The sequence below is a fragment of the Aotus nancymaae genome, unplaced genomic scaffold, assembly GCF_030222135.1.
Source record: "Aotus nancymaae isolate 86718 unplaced genomic scaffold, 86718_ANA_hifiasm-v0.15.2.pri h1tg000043l, whole genome shotgun sequence".
In the NCBI taxonomy this organism is placed as follows: domain Eukaryota; kingdom Metazoa; phylum Chordata; class Mammalia; order Primates; family Aotidae; genus Aotus; species Aotus nancymaae.
This window is the reverse complement of record NW_026988457.1, coordinates 15,092,542-15,110,988: the sequence shown is the minus strand read 5'-3', so window position 1 is coordinate 15,110,988 and position 18,447 is coordinate 15,092,542. Positions and strand designations below refer to the sequence as shown.

General features: G+C 39.4%; 1 protein-coding gene and 2 pseudogenes across 1 annotated transcript in view; all 3 read left to right on the top strand.

The window, feature by feature from the left end:
- Positions 1 to 18,447, top strand: part of EPSTI1 (epithelial stromal interaction 1) — a 97,625-nt gene that overhangs the window by 14,095 nt on the left and 65,083 nt on the right. Inside the window, exons 2-5 of the mRNA XM_064361781.1 lie at positions 6,360 to 6,418; positions 8,012 to 8,095; positions 10,422 to 10,495; positions 11,241 to 11,324. Of these exons, the coding sequence (XP_064217851.1) occupies positions 6,360 to 6,418; positions 8,012 to 8,095; positions 10,422 to 10,495; positions 11,241 to 11,324 (301 nt within the window). The remainder of the gene's footprint in view (positions 1 to 6,359; positions 6,419 to 8,011; positions 8,096 to 10,421; positions 10,496 to 11,240; positions 11,325 to 18,447) is intronic.
- On the top strand, positions 9,715 to 9,807 carry LOC135268808 (U2 spliceosomal RNA; annotated as a pseudogene).
- On the top strand, positions 13,194 to 18,323 carry LOC105731684 (large ribosomal subunit protein eL39-like; annotated as a pseudogene).

The following is an 18,447-nucleotide window of genomic DNA, read 5'->3' as shown; positions in this document are numbered from 1 at the left end:
AATAATTAAAATAGTTGAGTGGTTGTATGATGCACCAATAATATTATGCAGCCATTGAGCATTAAGCATGTTACATATATAATCAAATTAGGAAAACCACTTATAAATGAAAGCAGAATATACAACTGTACTTAAAATATGATTGCAACTGTGTAATATGTATAGAACATAGATGAAAAATAAATTCATCCAGATAAAATTGTAATTGTGATCTTTGAGGGATGGGATTATGTGTGACTTTTACATGTTTTAAAAATAGTTTTCTGAATTTTCTTTTAAAAGTGTGTTTCTTTCAAAATCAGAAACGATAAATTTCATTTCTTTTTTTTTTTGAGACGGAGTTTCGCTCTTGTTACCCAGGCTCGAGTGCAATGGCGTGACCTCGGCTCACCGCAACCTCCGCCTCCTGGGTTCAGGCAATTCTCCTGCCTCAGCCTCCTGAGTAGCTGGGATTACAGGCAAGCGCCATCATGCCCAGCTAATTTTTTGTATTTTTAGTAGAGATGGGGTTTCACCACGTTGACCAGGATGGTCTCGATCTCTTGACCTCATGATCCACCCACCTCAGCCTCCCAAAGTACTGGGATTACAGGCGTGAGTCACCACGCCCGGCAAATTTCATTTCTAAATGTTCCATGCACAGATTTTGGAGTACATCATCATGTCTTGCCTTGCTGGTTTTTCCCTTTAAGTTGTAGATAATCTTGAGGAGTAATGCTTGAGACGTGGACATAATCAGCTCTAAGTCTACTACTAATAATAATATGAAGAGAAAATATATAGCGCATTTCATAAGTACGTGGTTTTATGCAAATACCAATTTCCTTATTAAGTCATTCTTAATAGGAATATTAATATTCTCTTGCTGGATAAGAGAGTGTCTCCCTAGGGCCTCTTGCACTCATGTTTTGTTGGATGTGCCAAGACTACTCTTTAACCTATTTCTTAGAGTTGTTTATTTAGCTGGGAACCTTGAGAGTTGAGGTTTGTTCTCCCCAGGGCAAAGACTGGTCTCACTAAGTATCTGCTGTAAAAATGGTGTATTCCCCAAGCATTTTCTCAACTGCAATGCAAACACACCATGTGTGCAGCATCTATCCTCTTGCCCCCATAAGACTTGAGGCCAGAGAGAATAGATGTAAATAAACTGATGCTCATGCTGCCTACAGTGCCGTGAGTCATAAAGTCCTTTGTCTCTGATCCAGGAATTTCATGTCTTCTTCCAGTGTCCATGAAACAGTGACAGGCTAACTTATTAGCTTGTAAGTGGAATCCAATCAAATCCCAGACCTGACATCTCTATGTTCTGAAAATATGAATTTCTTCTAGTTATTTTTACTGAGGAAGTAGGTATAAGACATTTTGTAAGTATACCTACCAACTGGTCTCCATTTCAATGATGGTCCCCTCATTGGTTTTTGGTCTCTTAAAGATGTTGAGTCTCTACAGTGTTGTACTTCATATACATTCTTTGTATTGTTAGTATGACTCCTTCTTGCTAACTTTTTTTGTGTGGCTTTTATTTATGTGTATGTGTTTAAGTGAAGAAATACATCATCTCAGGTCCATTCTATATGGTTGTGCAGATTGGTGACTACACACACTTGCCCAGCTAAGGTGTAATCTGTGGCTGAGATACATACCAAACCATGTGTCTTAGTGTGGGATTACCTCCACCTGAAAGAAGCAGCCCTTTTTTTCTAATTTGCATGAATTTACAATGTCTCATTAAGCCATGGGGATCCTGGGTGTGTATGTGTGCCTCTAGTTTCCATAAAGGCATCCTATAAACAAAGGCCCTGATGATTTCCTGCTTATTTATCTGTCTTTACCCGCTGTGGGTTTATTCAGCCCTCTAACAGAAGCTATGAGTTATATTGATAAAAGAACTAATCAATTACACATCAGCTTCTTGGGTGTGCATATATAGTGTCTTAAGCTTTGTAGTTTCTGAGGCCAAGATAATTCATAAACATTTCCATACTGGAGATGTGGAACACTTGATCAGGGTGGTATGATATAGGCTTAAGGGTCAAGGGCAATTCACTCAGCCTGATCTTGTCATTTTTATTTTTTCTTGGGAATTTGATCTAGTTATGAAAAAACTTTTGGAAACTTAAATGCCTCAGAAGATTTGACTCAGTGTTGACTGAAAACAGTAAGTTTCAGATTCCTACATTGAAGGTCGTGTAACAAAAAACAATATGGAATGTCAGATCCAGAAAAATAAGTATCCAAATGCCTTTGATTATCCCCAAATCTTTTTTTCAATTTATATATACCCAAGGATAAGATTTACTTGCACTATGAAAACTTCAAACCAATTTTTTTGCAGGACTGTAGACTTTACATGTCTACTATTCTGTTTGAAATTATGTTTTTCACTTAATCTTCTCTTTCTGAATTTTTGCTCTTGACTACATTTCTTTTTCAGTCAAACCAGTGTTGTTTCTAATTAGAAGTTTAAATTACATCTAGTGCAGTTTGTACACACCAGGGGATATATTTATGTAATACTTTTAGCCAGCAAGATATTTTTGATAACTTCAACATAACATTTTTTCAGAGTGCTTATTGAGAAAAAGTTATACAAATTGTGCAAGAATGTACACACAAGATGCAGTTGTGTAACTTGAGAGACCTCACAAGGAAAACATTTTATTTTATTTTATTTTATTTTTGAGATGGAGTTTTGTTCTTACTGGCTAGGCTGGAGTGCAGTGGTATGATCTTGGCTCACTGCAACCTCTGCCTCCTGGGTTCAAGCAGTTCTCCTGCCTCAGCCTCCCAAGAACCTGGGATTACAGGTGTGCACCATCACACCCAGCTAGTTTTTGTATTTTTAGTAGAGACAGGGTTTCACCATGTTGGCCATGCTGGTCTTGAACTCCTGACCTCAAGTGATCCACCTGCCTTGGCCTCCCGAAGTGCTGAGATTACAGGTGTGAGCCACTGTGCCCAGCCAAACATTTCTTGAATATCTTTTTATTTTATGTTTCTTATGATGCAGAAAAACATTTTATCTTATCTATTCTTTCATATATTCTCCCTTAGTATATCTCATGGATGTGTGCTGTTGAGAAAGTGAAAACAATCTTACAAATTGAGATATTTCATTAAATTTCAATGAGGTAATTAAGGACACTCATTTTCAAATATATACATTTATTTCAGTGGCTTGAATGTTGCTTAATCAGGAAATGACAAGAATACCAAATGTTGGTTGTTGGACTTGTCTAGATCAGCAGCTTTGAGAGTCAGACTGTTGAAAGGGATGGCACATAGGTTAAAACAGCAAAGCCTTTGCTGTGGGTAGAAACTAATTGGCTGAAAACATTAATAAATTATACGTGCTATTCATGTCAAGAGAAAGCTGAGAAAGAAGGGATGAATATTTGTATCTACTAAGGCATTACACTCTGACACATGATATTAAAAAATAAAAAGCATATCCTTTGACTTAAGCTCTTCTTCCTATAGTAATAGAAACAGAAGCTAAGTTACTTGCCATTTACTTGGCAATGCTTTCTTGTGACTAATACAACATGTTTTAGATTTGGCATTTTCAGCCAATAAAATATTGCTAAGAAGTTTGCCAAGGAATTCACTTACATAAAATGTTTATTCCTGGGACCACTGCCTGGATTTATGCTAAAATGCCTTCAGTAAAAACCCTCTAAATTCAAAGCTAATTCTTTCTCTTTATATTATGATTCTTTATCAGGTAACTGTAGGCTACACACATTGGCCATAGATTGACTGAAGTCCTATTCCTAAGACAGAAGATTCTAGTATGATGTCAGACTTAAAAACTTAACCAGATTAGATGTTATAGAATACAATCTTTTACAAACAGATTGATTTTGTTTTCCAAACGTTTTGCAAAATCTCTGTAAGAGAGACTCATGGACTTGGAAAATTCTCTGTGAAGCTGCTTTTGGCAAAGTCCTGGCAAAGAAGCACTTCTGCGATTTCAGATCCTATTCTTTAAGCCTCAACTTGCTATTCTTCTTTCATGCTATTCAGTTTTCTACTCCTCTGAGGTTTCTATGAATCTCCACGGTTTTGGATCTGCACACATCTTAAACTGGGATGTAAGTACATCGTCCCACTTTAAGACTTGTGCAGATATTCTTTTTAAATTTATTTTTTATTTCTTTTTTCTTGTTTTTCCCCCCAACCAGAACTCATGTTGAGTGGTTGGATATTCTTGTGGGATGCTTTGGTGATTTCCTGACTTGTTCCTAAAGTGTAAGTTCTGTTAAAGTGATTAGTATCCACGTTTCGGACTCTCCCCACACTGTCTGTAAGCCCCTGATATCATAAGTCCATAATAAGTGTTCAGTCAGGTAGGTTGCATTCTTTGGAAGTCTGTCAAGGGGCTGAAGTTAAAGGATGGTCATATTTTGTGTTTTGCACATTGAGTTGAAAAGTTAGCTGCAGACAGATAACTGATCTAAGTCAAAAGTCCTAGTTTGGAGTCTCATCACTGTTGCTCAATTGACCTGGTGATCTTTGGCCTGAGATTCAACCTCTGTGTCTTTACCAATGATTTATGAATCCCTAAGTTTGCTTTTAGCCCAAATGTTCTAAGATAGCTTGATTGCTCTATAGCAGCGGTTTTCCAAGTGTGATACCTAGATCAAGAACATCAGTATCATCTGGAAACTTGTTAAAAATGCAAGTTATTGGATCCCATCGCAGAGCTACAGAATTAGAAACGCTACTCTTTAACAAGCTGGTGGACAAGCCCTCCAGGTGATTATGATGCACAATTCAAGGCTGAGAACTACTGATCTCTGAAGTATAGTCAAATCTGTGGTATAGAGAGAATCTCTATACCACAACGTTAGCAGACATTGAAGATTGCCTAGTAGTTTCATGATTGGCATTTAAATCTGCATCTCATGTTTCAGCTTTCAGTCTCTGTAGAATGGTTTACCATTGCATCATATTCAAGATTCCAGGGACTACTCATGGGATTGCAGCTTCCAAGCTCCTATAAAGTACTGGCAATTCAGGAGTGAAAATTTTTTCTTAGGGTGAACAAAGAACATGCAATGGACAAGGGATTAATTTCCAGTGGCAGCCTCCTAATTTTGCATTCATAACGTTGTATGCATGCTAGGCTACACATGCAATGTCTGCTGATATACATTAGGTAATTGGGCATCCAGCAGCTCCATTTGCATGCAAAGGCTGTTGCATACCTCACATTTACAAGTCTAAAATTAAAGCCCAGTTTGAAGCTGGCTGAAGGCTAGCTGCTAGAAAAATAATGAGATAAGGAAGGAAATGGCTTCTGTTAATCAGTGCTTTTGGCCTCTACTGTTCAATGTTTGCTAATTTGCCCTTTGAAATTGTACATTCAGGTAAAAGAGAGACTTCGAAGAGTATCTGGGTGGTTACTTTCCCCCTCTTAAATCCTACAGGTATAAGTTGGTTGTGTTTACCCACAGCATTTCTCTTAAAACTGTACCTACATGTATGCTGCAGTCTGTTGCTGTGTTATATTTTTGCTTAACGGTGTATTCATGTTCTTGTGGGATCACATGCATCATCTCAAAAATGAGCCATCCCAACACAGACTCACAGACTGGGTCTGTAGCATCGTTTTGTTCTAATTCAGCACACATTTATCAAGCAGCCAGTGTCTTTGTCTCAGACATGTGCCAGGGATTTGGAATATACATCAATCAAGCACACTCTCTGCCCTCAAAAGCTCACAATATTTTAACAGCTTCCTAGTGTCACAGAGTTGAATATTTTTGTTTAAATAAAGTTTTCCCTGATCCCCCGGTTTGAAATGACTCCTTGCTCCTCTGAGCCCCTGATTATGCTCAACCTGTGTCCCTAGGAGAATAAGAGACCCAGTGGGGAGAGGCCTAGAAAGGCCAAAGCCTAAAAGCCATTTGGCTACTCAGGTCATTAAGAGGAGGTGGCTGCATTGCAAATGGCCTCGAGGCTCAGTCTGTGGGAACAAAAATGCACAAATGTTTCCTGTACCCCAGTGTGGTTACATGGAAGAGAATGCCAATTTAAAGCAATCTTAAAGGAATTTACTCACAAGCATCATCTAGAGGAACAGTGGACCCCTGCAAGGACAGTGTACCAACTAGTCACTTGTTACTCTTCATTGATTGCTTTATATTTCTGTATTTGGCCGTGTCTTTTGTTTACTTTGACATCAAGATTGTGAGGTCTCAGAGAACAGGTCAGGGTCTTAAGATTATCTTTCATAGTGCCTATTTGATGGTGATGATCATAAATACAGTATAATAGAAGGAAAAATAATTTGGTGGCTTATATACATGGTAGTTTCTCATGGTGATAAACAATTTTTTTTCTCTTCCTTTTAGCACAAGTGCATATACCTTGATAGCACCAAATGTAAACCGAAGAAATCAGATACAAAGAAGTACGTATAGTCATTCATTTAACATTCAGAATTCTTCTCTCTCTCTCTCTCTCTTTTTTCTCTCTTTCTTTTCTTTCTTTTTTTTTTTTTTTAAAGAGACAGGGTTTCACTATGTTGGTCAGGCTAGTCTTGAACTCCTGACCTCAGGCAATCCACCCGCCTTGGCCTCCCAAAGTGCTGGGATTACAGGCATGAGCCACAACACCCAGCCCTCTCTCTCTCTTTACAATTGGTTTGTTTTGGTGTGAAGTATTTTCTGATTTATATAGACTCACCAAATCTCATCAACGGTTTTTTTGTTGTTGTTGTTAAACAGCAGTTTTGATTATACCTTAAAAATACTCTATTAACACCTCTAGGTTTGTTTCTCTACATCAGTAACAGAACTCATGACATGATGCTACCTCCTGGACTTCTGCTGGCTTGAACAATTTTACACTTATTGCCAAGAAACCTCCTTGAGGGCCGGGATCACATCTTACTCGTTTTTGTGCTCTCTGTATGTTTAACGTTTAATCAATGTACAGTAAATATAAATGCTGCCATTTAAAGTTATAGCATTATCCTTTAGAGGTGGAAGATAACCAAAGTTCATTTAGTTCACAAAGAAACTGCAGGCTTGATGCTGAAATTCGATGGTCTCCTTTATTAGATGATTGGTAGGAAATTTAACTTTATGACTAATGATGGACAGAAAGGCACAAAAGCTCTCTAAAGAGTCCCCACCAGACATGTAGCCCCGAGAGGTATAGTGGGTCAGTGCAGAAGATGACAATCACTGCCATGCAGGGACTATGGGAACTGCCAGCCGTTCTGGTATCTCACAAGCTTTTGATTTAAATACTTAATAGGAGCTTAAGTCTCAGTGTGGTCTGGATTCTGAAATGTTTCAGAATTTGTTTTTCTAATGGACATTTGAAACAGATCTCACGGGGAGGTAAGGGGAGGCACTGGATTGACAGAACTATTCTTTCTGGCGCCCCCTGCTGTCGTAGAGTGAACATTTAGGAAATGAGCCCTGCACCCCAGGAAGCCCACTCTGCATAATTGGTCTGGAGTGCCCGAAACCAGAGCGAGGGTCCCCACCTGTGAAACCGAGCCCTCACTCCCTAGAGTTGCAGCAAGCTTGGGGAGCATTGAACATAAAGCGAGTATGGGTATCAGAATTCTCTGGAGTATGTTTACCAGTGTGTGGAAAATTCTTGACATGAAAATATTCTAGTTGTGCACACATTGTCTATAGGAAACTTTAAAAATTAATTTGATAAAGAGTTTTAAGAATGCCAGAATGGTAGGAAAATCTATACTTTTTTTGTTTTAGTAGGAGCCCAGGCGGTTTTTCAAAATTTGAACCCTCTGTGCTGACTCTTGGTGAGAATGTGCCACAGGCCCAGGGTAACCCATAGCTGTCAGGGCTGAATATTGTGTTTCTGTCCTGGAAGTCTTGTTCACTCATGCTCCCATGTAGTGAACATGGCTTGCCTTCTAATTGTTGTTTAATTGCCTTCTAATAGTTGTTTCTTATGCTTCGAAGGGAGTGTTTTTCTTTCAGAAGTCTCGTAATTGACGATTTGATATTTCTCACCTGCTTAGTTGCGGAGCAGGAGCTGGCCAACCTAGAGAAATGGAAGGAGCAGAACAGAGCTAAACCGGTTCACCTGGTGCCCAGGCGGCTAGGTAAGCAAACACGCTGCCTGAATGCGGGAGGGCGGGGCCAGCTGTGGATGATCCTGTTAACAGCTTGCATATGTCTGTCTGTGAGTGTCCATTGTAGATTGGTCATTGTGCTGCTTGGGTGGAATGCACTTAATGAAGATATATATATTTCTGATTTTCTGTAAGTAGCAAACCTGTAATGCCACCATTCTATGGGAACAAAGTGATGACTTAATTGCCAAATAATTTAGAGCCTCTTAGATGACTGACTCTGAAGAAAGCTTACCTGGGGCGCTGCATATGCCCTGGCATAGCACTAGTCAGGACGGGAGTAAATGCTAGCACAAGCATATTAATCATGGCAGTTAAATGCTAATGTGAAGAAAAGCAGCGGAGAGTCAGTTCCAAGAGCAAGGTGAGAGTGAGCTGGAGACCCGGTGGAGGGTATGAGAGAAACATCACCTGTGTTTTTATTCTACAGAGACCTCTGGGCCTCTGGAGCAGGTACTGCCAGTGTGATGAATTGTCTGGGCTGCCTTTGCTGGTGTTTCAGTCATTCAGAGGGGATGCCACCTAATGGGAATCATTCACATCTTTTCTTTGCCTTTTTTCTTCTAGCAGCAGCTGAAAATTTAAAGGGTTGGACACACAGTGTCCACAGATTTAGTTAATAGAAGCGTGTCTTGTGTCAGGGGTCACTTACTGTTGTGATTATTTTAGAGTTCCCTCTCCATCCCCAAGAACATAGGTAAAAATAATCTAATTTGGAAATTATTTAATGAGAGGAAGTAATAGTAATATTATCTTCATCCCACTGTATTTCATTAAAAGGGTTTACCTCAAGTGTTTCCTTGGTGCAAATGAGCCAGACTTGAAGGGTACAATAAGAAAACAGCTTTAATCTCTTCTAACCTGGTCCTGAGATGGGCTATGTGAGACTAGTTTCTCCCAGGCTTTTTGGATGATGTAAAAAATTAAAGCTTTTGGTTTTTCTCAAACAGTAGAGTGACCAAGATTCTTATTTCAACTTCCTGATACATGCATTATCTGGGGATAGTAAGGTGTGTGTGCGTGGGAGGGGCTTGGGGTAGAAAAGAAAATTCTAAATTGTACTAAACTTTGAGATGAGTTTTGAACAAAACTTGTAAATGTTTAGACATCTGGCTCTCTACATTTCTTCTAATTTTCAACTCCTCTATTTCTCTACTCCTTAAAATATTGGAATTGTTGCAGGAGATGCTAAAAGTTGCTGTAACATTATGAAAAGCGTCCACATTCCTCACTGTTTTGAAAGAAACATTCCCCACCCCCGACAATAGCAACCAAAGGGCCCACATCAAACAGCCCTTATATATCTTTTGAATCTCAGAAGAAAAGTCCCTATGGTATCTTTCTCAGTTCAATTATAGGATCTATAGTGAGCACAAATTGTTTTAATGCATCTTCTGTGAGAGTGAATCTTTCAGAAAGCTGACACTTTTAGTGACCAAAGCACCAGAGAATTATTTCAAAGGAACCTTTATAATATGCACACCAAGCTTGCATAAACACTGAGAATTCCCTAAAGGGCAATTCTTAGATGATTGTCAAGCTGCCAGGATTTCTGGCCCCAAATTCTTTTAGGTTTAAGAGAGAGCAGTATTGCTTCTTGGCCTTTTGGCTAAGCTCTAGTATCTGTTCTTATCAGTTTAATATCTGATTTTAAAAATAAGTATATATAAAAGAGAACAAGTAAATAATCTAACATCCATATTTTTAGTTTGACTATATAAAGACCAATAAATAGTATGGATTGATGATCAGTTACTAACTAGACTATTCCCATTGTATTTTTAGAAACTGAGTTATAAAGACCAAATACTTGTCTAGTGGCAAACCTCTGAGAGCTTCCTGAGCTTTGCTGCTTGAACGCAAGGCAATAGAATTAGAAGACGAAAAGCAGTAGAAGCACCTTTGGTCACCATCTTTATTAGGTTCAGCCATGGTCATAATCAAGAAGGAGGAATATTCTACAGTTTCCTAGACAGGAACTGTTTCTTCTGTTTAGTGCAGACCTTTAGGTCTGATTTCAATCCAAGTGAAAAGTTGAATACCTACATGATTGAAAAACCTTAGAAGTGTTCTTTTGTTTTAAAAATATGGCTTCCTCTTTCCATCCAGCTCTCTCTTCTAAGTATTCCCCTTATTTAAGGTCTTATTAGAAAAACAGGTTATGTTCTTATTTCCAAGAGCATGAGAATATTAACAAAACTCATGTTATAAATTTATTATGTATTAATTAGTCCTTGATGGCTGACATTTCAGCTTAATATTTATGTTTCACCTATGTGAATTTTTTTTTCCTAAGGTGGAAGCCAGTCAGAAACTGAAGTCAGACAGAAACAACAACTCCAGCTGATGCAATCTAAATACCAGCAAAAGGTCAGAATTCATCTCTTTTGGTTTAATTTTGGTAAGGAATATGAGTACCAGCTCTTTCAAGTAACCGTGAAATAACACAGTAACTTTACAAAAAGCATAAAACCTTCCAACCAATTGCAAAAGGCAGCTTTCAAAATCAAAGATATCAGGAAGTAAGAAGTTAAGAGATGGATACCTTCAATTCTTATCTAAGCCCTTTATCACTCAGTATGACCCTCAATTAAGGGACTTCTTTTTCTAGTTTAAGTTAACTATATTTTAACTATAGTTTAAAGTCTATTATGTCTGGAATGTTTTGGTTCTAAGAATGTGGATTTATTTACCACAGGCCAGTCGTGGAATCAGTACAAAAAAGATTTAAGGTACTGAGCGATTTTTACAGTGAACACTGAGTTTTGTAATCAGGAAAAATTATTTTCCCTTTTCCCTCCCCAATACACACACACACACACACACACACACACACACACACACACATATACACACACACATACACACACACACAGAGACAGAAACATTGAGAAAGAGACAGACCAAGGAAGAAACACAAAGACAGAAATTTCACAGGCAGAAGATGTAGCCCGGCCAGTCTGTGATCTAAGTAGCTTGAAGTAACAACCTATAATCATGGTGAGGTATAACACAAACAATACTGCAATTTGCCTTTCATCGTAATTTTGTGTTCCAGAGTTCAGACTGTAAAATGGTAACTGTTTTCGTTCTCTGTAATTTCAATATAATTTAGCTAAAAAGAGAAGAATCTGTAAGAATCAAGAAGGAAGCTGAAGAAGCTGAACTCCAAAAAATGAAGGCAATTCAGAGAGAGAAGGTAAGGAGGAGGAGCATTAGCTCACATTTGCTGAGGGCTTAGAATATGCCAGGTCATCTTCTAGACACTGTCCGTATATCAACTCAGTTAATCCTCACAGTAACCCTGTGAAGAACCTGTTCCCCTTATTACCCAATTTTGCAACTAGGGGTGGGTAATTTGCCTACTGGTTGGGGCCCCTCGATCAGTGTATTAAGTCTGTTCTCACACTGCTAATAAAGGCTGGGTAATTTATAAAAGAAAGAGGCTTAGCTGACTCAGAGTTCCACATGGCTGGTGAGTCCTCACAATCATGGCTAAAGGTGAATGAGGAGCAAAGTCATGCAAGACAGCTTGTGCAGGGGAGATCCCCTTTATAAAACTATCAGACCTTGCGAGACTTATTCACTACCATGATAACATTATGAGGGAAACCACCCCATGCTTCAATTATCTCCACCTGGCCCCACCCTCGACACGTGGGGATTATTACAATTCCAGGTGAGATTTGGGTGGGGACACAGCCAAACCATATCAACCAGTAAGAAGAACTAAGATTCACATCCAGGCAGACTGCCTCAGAGCTGTGCGTCTTTGTCACAACGCTGTCTCATTCCTTAGGGGAGTGATGAAAGTAGTAACCATATATTTATCCAGAAGGCAAAGCAGCTGGTGATGATCGTGGTCAGTGGTATATGCTGCTGTACTTACATCCAAACATTGAATTTTCCAGATTGGGTGTGATGTAGGTAAGCATGCCTCTCTTACTGAAAAAAGAAAAAGCCTATATTTGCATTTCCTTGTTAGTGACATGATCTATTCTAAACCTCAAAGTGATGTTTTAGTTTTGATACTCTTTCTGGGGCTTAGGGGGAAAACGTCTCTTAAAAATGTTTATCTGCTAGAGAAAAAGAAAAAAAAAGGTAGTGGTGTTCTGTCCACACACTTCCTTCCTTCTTCCTACTACTCTCATTTTCCACAAATCCTAAGCTGTAATAGATTTAAATCTTGGAGGTCTGGGACAAGGTTGGCTCATGAAACTGACCACCATGCATGACACTTGCTGCAGCCTTAAGTCAAGGAAATGCATCCTGGCTGGGAGCAGACTAATCCATCTTGGAAGGTGTCTGTTGTGTAGTGTGACCTTGGGTAGGCCCCCAACTTTTTCTGAAGCACCAACCCTTCTTCTCCCAAGTTCAAGGGCACCCTGTTGCTGTAGAGATGGGGGCTCTGTGGTTGGAGGTAAGACTGGGTTTGCAAATGAGGAACTGTAATAAAATGCTGGAAGTATAAAAAGAGCATAGCAACTTTATAAAGTTTGACTCGGCAATCCATTTCTGACTGATCCACGATTATGGTTTCATTGTAGAGAATTTTTATTACAGCAACTTTAAAAATTTACCTGTATTTCTCTTTCTCTATGTTTCTATTCCTCACCCTTCTTTTCTTCATCCAGTGTTTTTTCTTCCATTTCTCCTTCAAAGGAAGATTCATTCTTAGGTCTTGCAATTTTAGAGGAGGCACTCCCTTTACAGTGCAGAGTCTGTATTTCAGGTAGAACAACGGAAATCATTGAGTCATCACCAGGAACAGAGTTAAGAGGCTTGCAGACCTTTAATCATTATTGTATTGCAGTGTCCTAAAGGTCATTTATTGTCATTTAATGACCCATGATTGGCTGGCTTGTGGGTCATTTACAGCTAATTTCTTCATGGATCGATAATATATACTATTCATAAATGTTTGTGGTTGAAACTGTTTTCTTTTCTTTCTTTTTTTTGAGACTGGGTCTCACTCTGCTGCCCAGGCTGGAGTGCCATGGTGTGATCACAGCAGCCTCAATTTTCTGGGTTCAGGTAATCCTCCCACCTCAGCCTCTGGAGTAGCTGGGACTATAGGTGAACACCACCATAGCTTTTTTAATTTTTTTATTTTTTGTAGAGATGGAGTTTTACCATGTTGCCCAGGCTGGTCTCGAACTCCTGGGCTCAAGGGATCCACCTGCCTCGGCCTCCCAAAGTGTCGGGATTATAGGAATGAGTCACCGTGCCTGGCCGAAACTGTTTTAACATTGTCTAACAGTAGTGTTTTTCTCTTTCCTAATATGATAACTGTAATTCTATTGCCATAAATTTGCCAGAAAGTGAGAGATGGGGAGAGAGAGATGATCTGTAGACCCTTCCCATTGAAAATACAGCCCTTGAACAAGCAACATTGGTTTCATCTGGGAGTTTGTTAAAAGAGCAGAATCTGGAGCTCCACCTCAGACCTACTGAATCAGAATCTGCATTTTAACAAGCTCCCCAGGTAATTCCTGTTCACATAAAAGCTTGAGGAGCATTAATTTAAACGACCTTGCAAAAGCAGGAGTGACCTATCCTTATCCTTCCACAGACGCGATTTCTCTGGCTGATTGGCCTGCACTGCCACCATGATCCTAGCATTTCCCATTGTAGATAAATCTGTAGCTTTTCATGTTAAATGTGAGCCTAGTTAGTAGCTTGTGTCAGATAAGAAAAATGAACATTAGCCATCTAGAAATGACATATTTCACACTGCCATTGTGGAAATGGCCAAGGGAAGTGATAATGGCCGTGCTTATGGAGCACTTAATTTTTAAAATGCACAGCAAACACACACATGGACATCAGCCTGCAAACACACTGCCCTCCTCCCTAGGCAAATGGCTGCTGCCTAGAGACTCCGAGTCAAGTAGAATCCAAGCAGCCTATTGCTGCCCAAGAGCCTCTAGCTTTGTCTCTGGTCTTGCCCCGACTGGCCACTGCTCCCCTTCTGCCCTTCATTTTCTCCTTTCCCAGAAGAAGTCACCAGGGGACATTGGGTCTCATTCTGATTGTTCATCATCTCTGTGTGGAGCACGTAGTGAGAGAAGAGTAGACTGGATTCCTTGCCAACATTTGTGGGTGTTTTTTGATCCTTAATGGACAGAAAGGTGTGAAAATCAACCAGCTCTTTAGTATCCAGTCACGTCGATGGGGTCCAGGAAGAGTTAATCCTACGGGTAAAAGGGGAAATTTGGAGAGAGCATTTGGTATACTTCAATTGTATTCAGTTCAGGAGTGTAACTTGCATTCCCTAGGCTATAGTCTGTCATGGTACATATACGTCTAGTGCTATGCCGTAGCTTCCTTGTACTGGCTTATACTGTGAGAATAGATTGTCAAATTTTCAGGATTTTTTTTTAAGCTATTGACTTCATGTTGGCAGCTTGAAACTGACCATGGTGGAAAATATTTACACTGTGGAAATCAGTAAATGCTACAGATCAATTTTCCCTCCTCCTCCTCCTCCCTTCTAGACCTGATTGTTAAATGTTGACCAGCACACCACCACTTAGCACTAAATGAAAAAGGTATTTTCTTACCGCCCGCCCCCTCCACATTCCAAAGCCAAGCCTCAAAGGGCTAGGGAGGGCAAAGATTTGGGGAAATAGCTGGCCTATTATGTGTTTGATATTTATTGATTTAAAAATAAGTTATGGTTCATGTGGTGGGCAGAATAATGCTCCACCTCAAGATGTCCGTGTTTTATCCCTGGAACCTAGGAACATGTTTCCTCACATGGGTAAGGGGATTAAGATCACAGGTGGAAGGGGTTGGTTCTTCCGGCTGCCTTCCTCCTCTCTTCCTTTCTCCGCCGTCGTGGTGTGTGCTTTACTCCGTTTCTCGCCATGTCTTCTCACAAGACTTTCAGGATTAAGCAATTCCTGGCCAAGAAACAAAAGCAAAATCGTCCCATTCCCCAGTGGATTCAGATGAAAACTGATAATAAAATCAGGTACAACTCCTAAAGGAGACGTTGGAGAAGAACCAAGCTGGGTCTATAAGAAATTACACATGCGATGGCACACATATTTATGCTGTCTGAAAGTCACAATCGTGTTACCAAATCAAGCTGAAAAATGTCACCACTATCTGGAGAAGTTTGAAGTTTCCTCTCTGGATCTGTTATGAAGGCATTAGTTAGTACAACCCACAGTGCTTCCATTATTCATGTTAAAAAAAAAAAAAAAGAAGGCGGCTTTGGTTGCCTGGGTTCAGTAATAAATATGTGACACCTTTCACTTCTAAAAAAAAAAAAAAAAATCACAGGTGGAATTAGGGTTGCTAATCAACTGACCTTAAAATATAAAGCGTATCCTGCAAGATCCAGGTGCCCAACATAATCACAGGGGCCCTTAAAATTGGAAGAGGGAGATAGAGAAAGAAGAGATGGCAACAGGAAAAAGATTCAGCCCACCACTGCCGGCTTTGAAGATGCAGGAAGGGGCCATTAGCCCAGGGATGTGGGCGGCCTTTAGAAGCTAATTATTTTCCTTCCAGCCTACAGAAGGAACACAGCCTTGCTTCCACCTTGATTTTAGCCCATTGAGACCCATTTTGTACTTCTGACCTCCAGAGCTGTAAGATAATAAATTTGTATTGTTTTAAGCTGTTAACTTTGTGGTAATTAATTACAGCAGCAATAGGAAACTAATACTACTCGTGGTTTTATAATGATGCATTAATTTCTTTTCCAAGAAATCTATAAAGTAGAGACAATGTCTCTAAGACATTAGAACATTAGAGTAAAGGAAACTTGCTTAAAGTAAAAAGCAGTCTACCAGATGCAAGTGTTTTGCCACTGGTTCTTTCAGCATAAATAGGTTTTCCTAACTCCCCACAGCAAGTATTTCACCCAAATTTAGTACTGTGGGAGTAAATCACATTTTTCCCTCATAATCACATTGATAAATAATAATTTGATTTTCTCATACTTTCATAATGCCCACAAACCTAAAATATGAAAATCTTCTAACTCCATTTTAAAGACTCTCTCTGCTCCCTAGGTTCATCTTATTCTGCCTTTGATCTACACGTTTGAGATAATATACAGTATTATATAGTTTTCAAATACAGCCATCCTTTATGGAGTACTTTTTGCAAAAGCCTATGTACATCCTCCTGATGCTTTAAGTCATCTCTAAGTTATTTATAATACCTAATATGATGCAAATGCTGTGTAAACAGTTGTTATACTGTATTGTTTAGGGAATAAGGACAAGAAAATAGTTTTACATTCAGTATAGATTCAATCATCTATTCCTCATCCCCTGAATATTTTCTATCTGAAGTTGGTTGAGTCAGCAGATACAGAACTCACAGATAAGGAGGACCAACTGTACTTCATTTGATTCCCCAACCTTTTGGTATTGCAACCTCAGAGAACTCAGGAAACCAGTTAATGATCTGAGTGGCTTCCAACACCTTTCCTTGCTCTTTCCAGTAAGCTATGGCTGCTAAAATCATTTGAAGCCCTGGAAGTCACAGTGTTTTATGCAGTCACTGAGAAGCATAGTTTTAATGCTATGCAGTGAAGTAGAAAATAACGGGTAGAATATAAGTTATGCATATTAGATGCAGAGATGCATACATGTACATGTTAAGGAATCACACTTGTTGCTTTCTTATTTCTAGGAAGCAAGTAGTAGCAAGGGCTAACAGTTTAAGGATAATTTTAGGGGTAAACAACATTGAGGAAATTATTTCAATGTTGTTTACATAAACTGGGAGACATTTCCATTTCTGAAAACTTTCAGGGACTATCAGTGTTTCCAAGAAATGTGGTTCCTACATCATGCATTTCTTTGTAGATGAATTGGTAGAGGCATTAAGCCTTTGGTTATTGAAATAGGATCTCACTAATTAATCCCATAATGTTGTAATGTTAATGTCTCTGAAATAAAGATGTGGTACTAAGAGTGTAGGCTGATAGCTTCTCTGTGCTTCACTTACCTTATTTGTAAATGGATATAATAATAATATAATGAGACTGGTAGGACTAGAGGATGCAATATATGAAAAGCCCTTGGTATAATATCTAGCACTTGGTAAGCACTCAGTAAAGGTACCCTAACCTAATTATAAATGTAAAGAAGTGCTTTAACACTGTCTCAGTGGAGTCTATTATATCACTCTCTTGGAAGGGGGCCATAGAGCGTATTATTATTTTTATGCATAAATTTGATGGGTTCAATGTTCATTTCTACTAAACCCACAAGAATGAGGTTGCTGGAGAGAAAAAACACATGTGACTTTTGGGTTTTCTTTTGCCACACTGCATTTCTGAGATTTCATCTCAACTGGGTCTTTCCCAATGCCCAATCCCCAGCATTTTTTTAAAATTTGCATTTTAGGACCAACCCCAATTACCAAAATCCTTGCTGGCTTTATATTCTTCTTATACTCTCGTTTCGTTTGTAGCACGTCACCTTGTCTCTCACTTCATAGGAAATAAAGGTCACTGGCCTTAAGTATCTTCTTTTTTCTCTTACTCTCCCTTTGCTGCACCTACCCGCGTTGTATCTCAGGAGGAATCAGAAGGCCCCTTTCCCACTGCTCACATGGATTCTTCCACCTGTGTTTACCATCTCATCTTCCCTCCCGTCTCCCCAGGGACCTTACTTCTCCATCAGTTAAGTTCCCTTTCTCCTCTCACTTTCTTGTTTTGTTGTTTATTTTTTTTTCTAGGGATTTAATCTTACTCAAATATCTCATCTTAAAAACAAATTTTCTGTATGGTGGTCTGCTTTCAACTCCTCTATCCCAAGCATCATGGTTCAAACTTCTTGAAAGACTCCTCTACCACATTTGGTTCCCAAATGTCAGTCCACAGACTGACTCTCTGACAATCACCGGAACTAAAGAATCTCTATTTTTAAAAAATGTTCCCCAGGGAATGCATGGCTCACCTAGCTTAAGAACTTACCTTCTCTGATTCCTCATTTGTTGATGGACTAAGTTTGGCTTTTCTTTCTAATACTTCTCTGGTTCTAATCTACCTAAGATCATCAATGGTGTTCTTTTTTTTTTTTTTCGAGATGGAGTTTCACTCTTGTTGCCCAGGCTGGAGTGCAATGTCATGATCTCGGCTCACAGCAACCTCCTTCTCCTGGGTTCAAGAGATTCTCCTGCTTCAACCTCTTGAGTCACTGGGATTACAGGCACCTGCCACCATGCCCAGCTAATTTTTGTTATTTTTAGGAGAGACAGGGTTTCGCCATGTTGGCCAGGCTGGTCTTGAACTCCTGACCTCAAGTGACCCACCCACCTCGGCCTCCCAAAGTGCTGGGATTACAGGCATT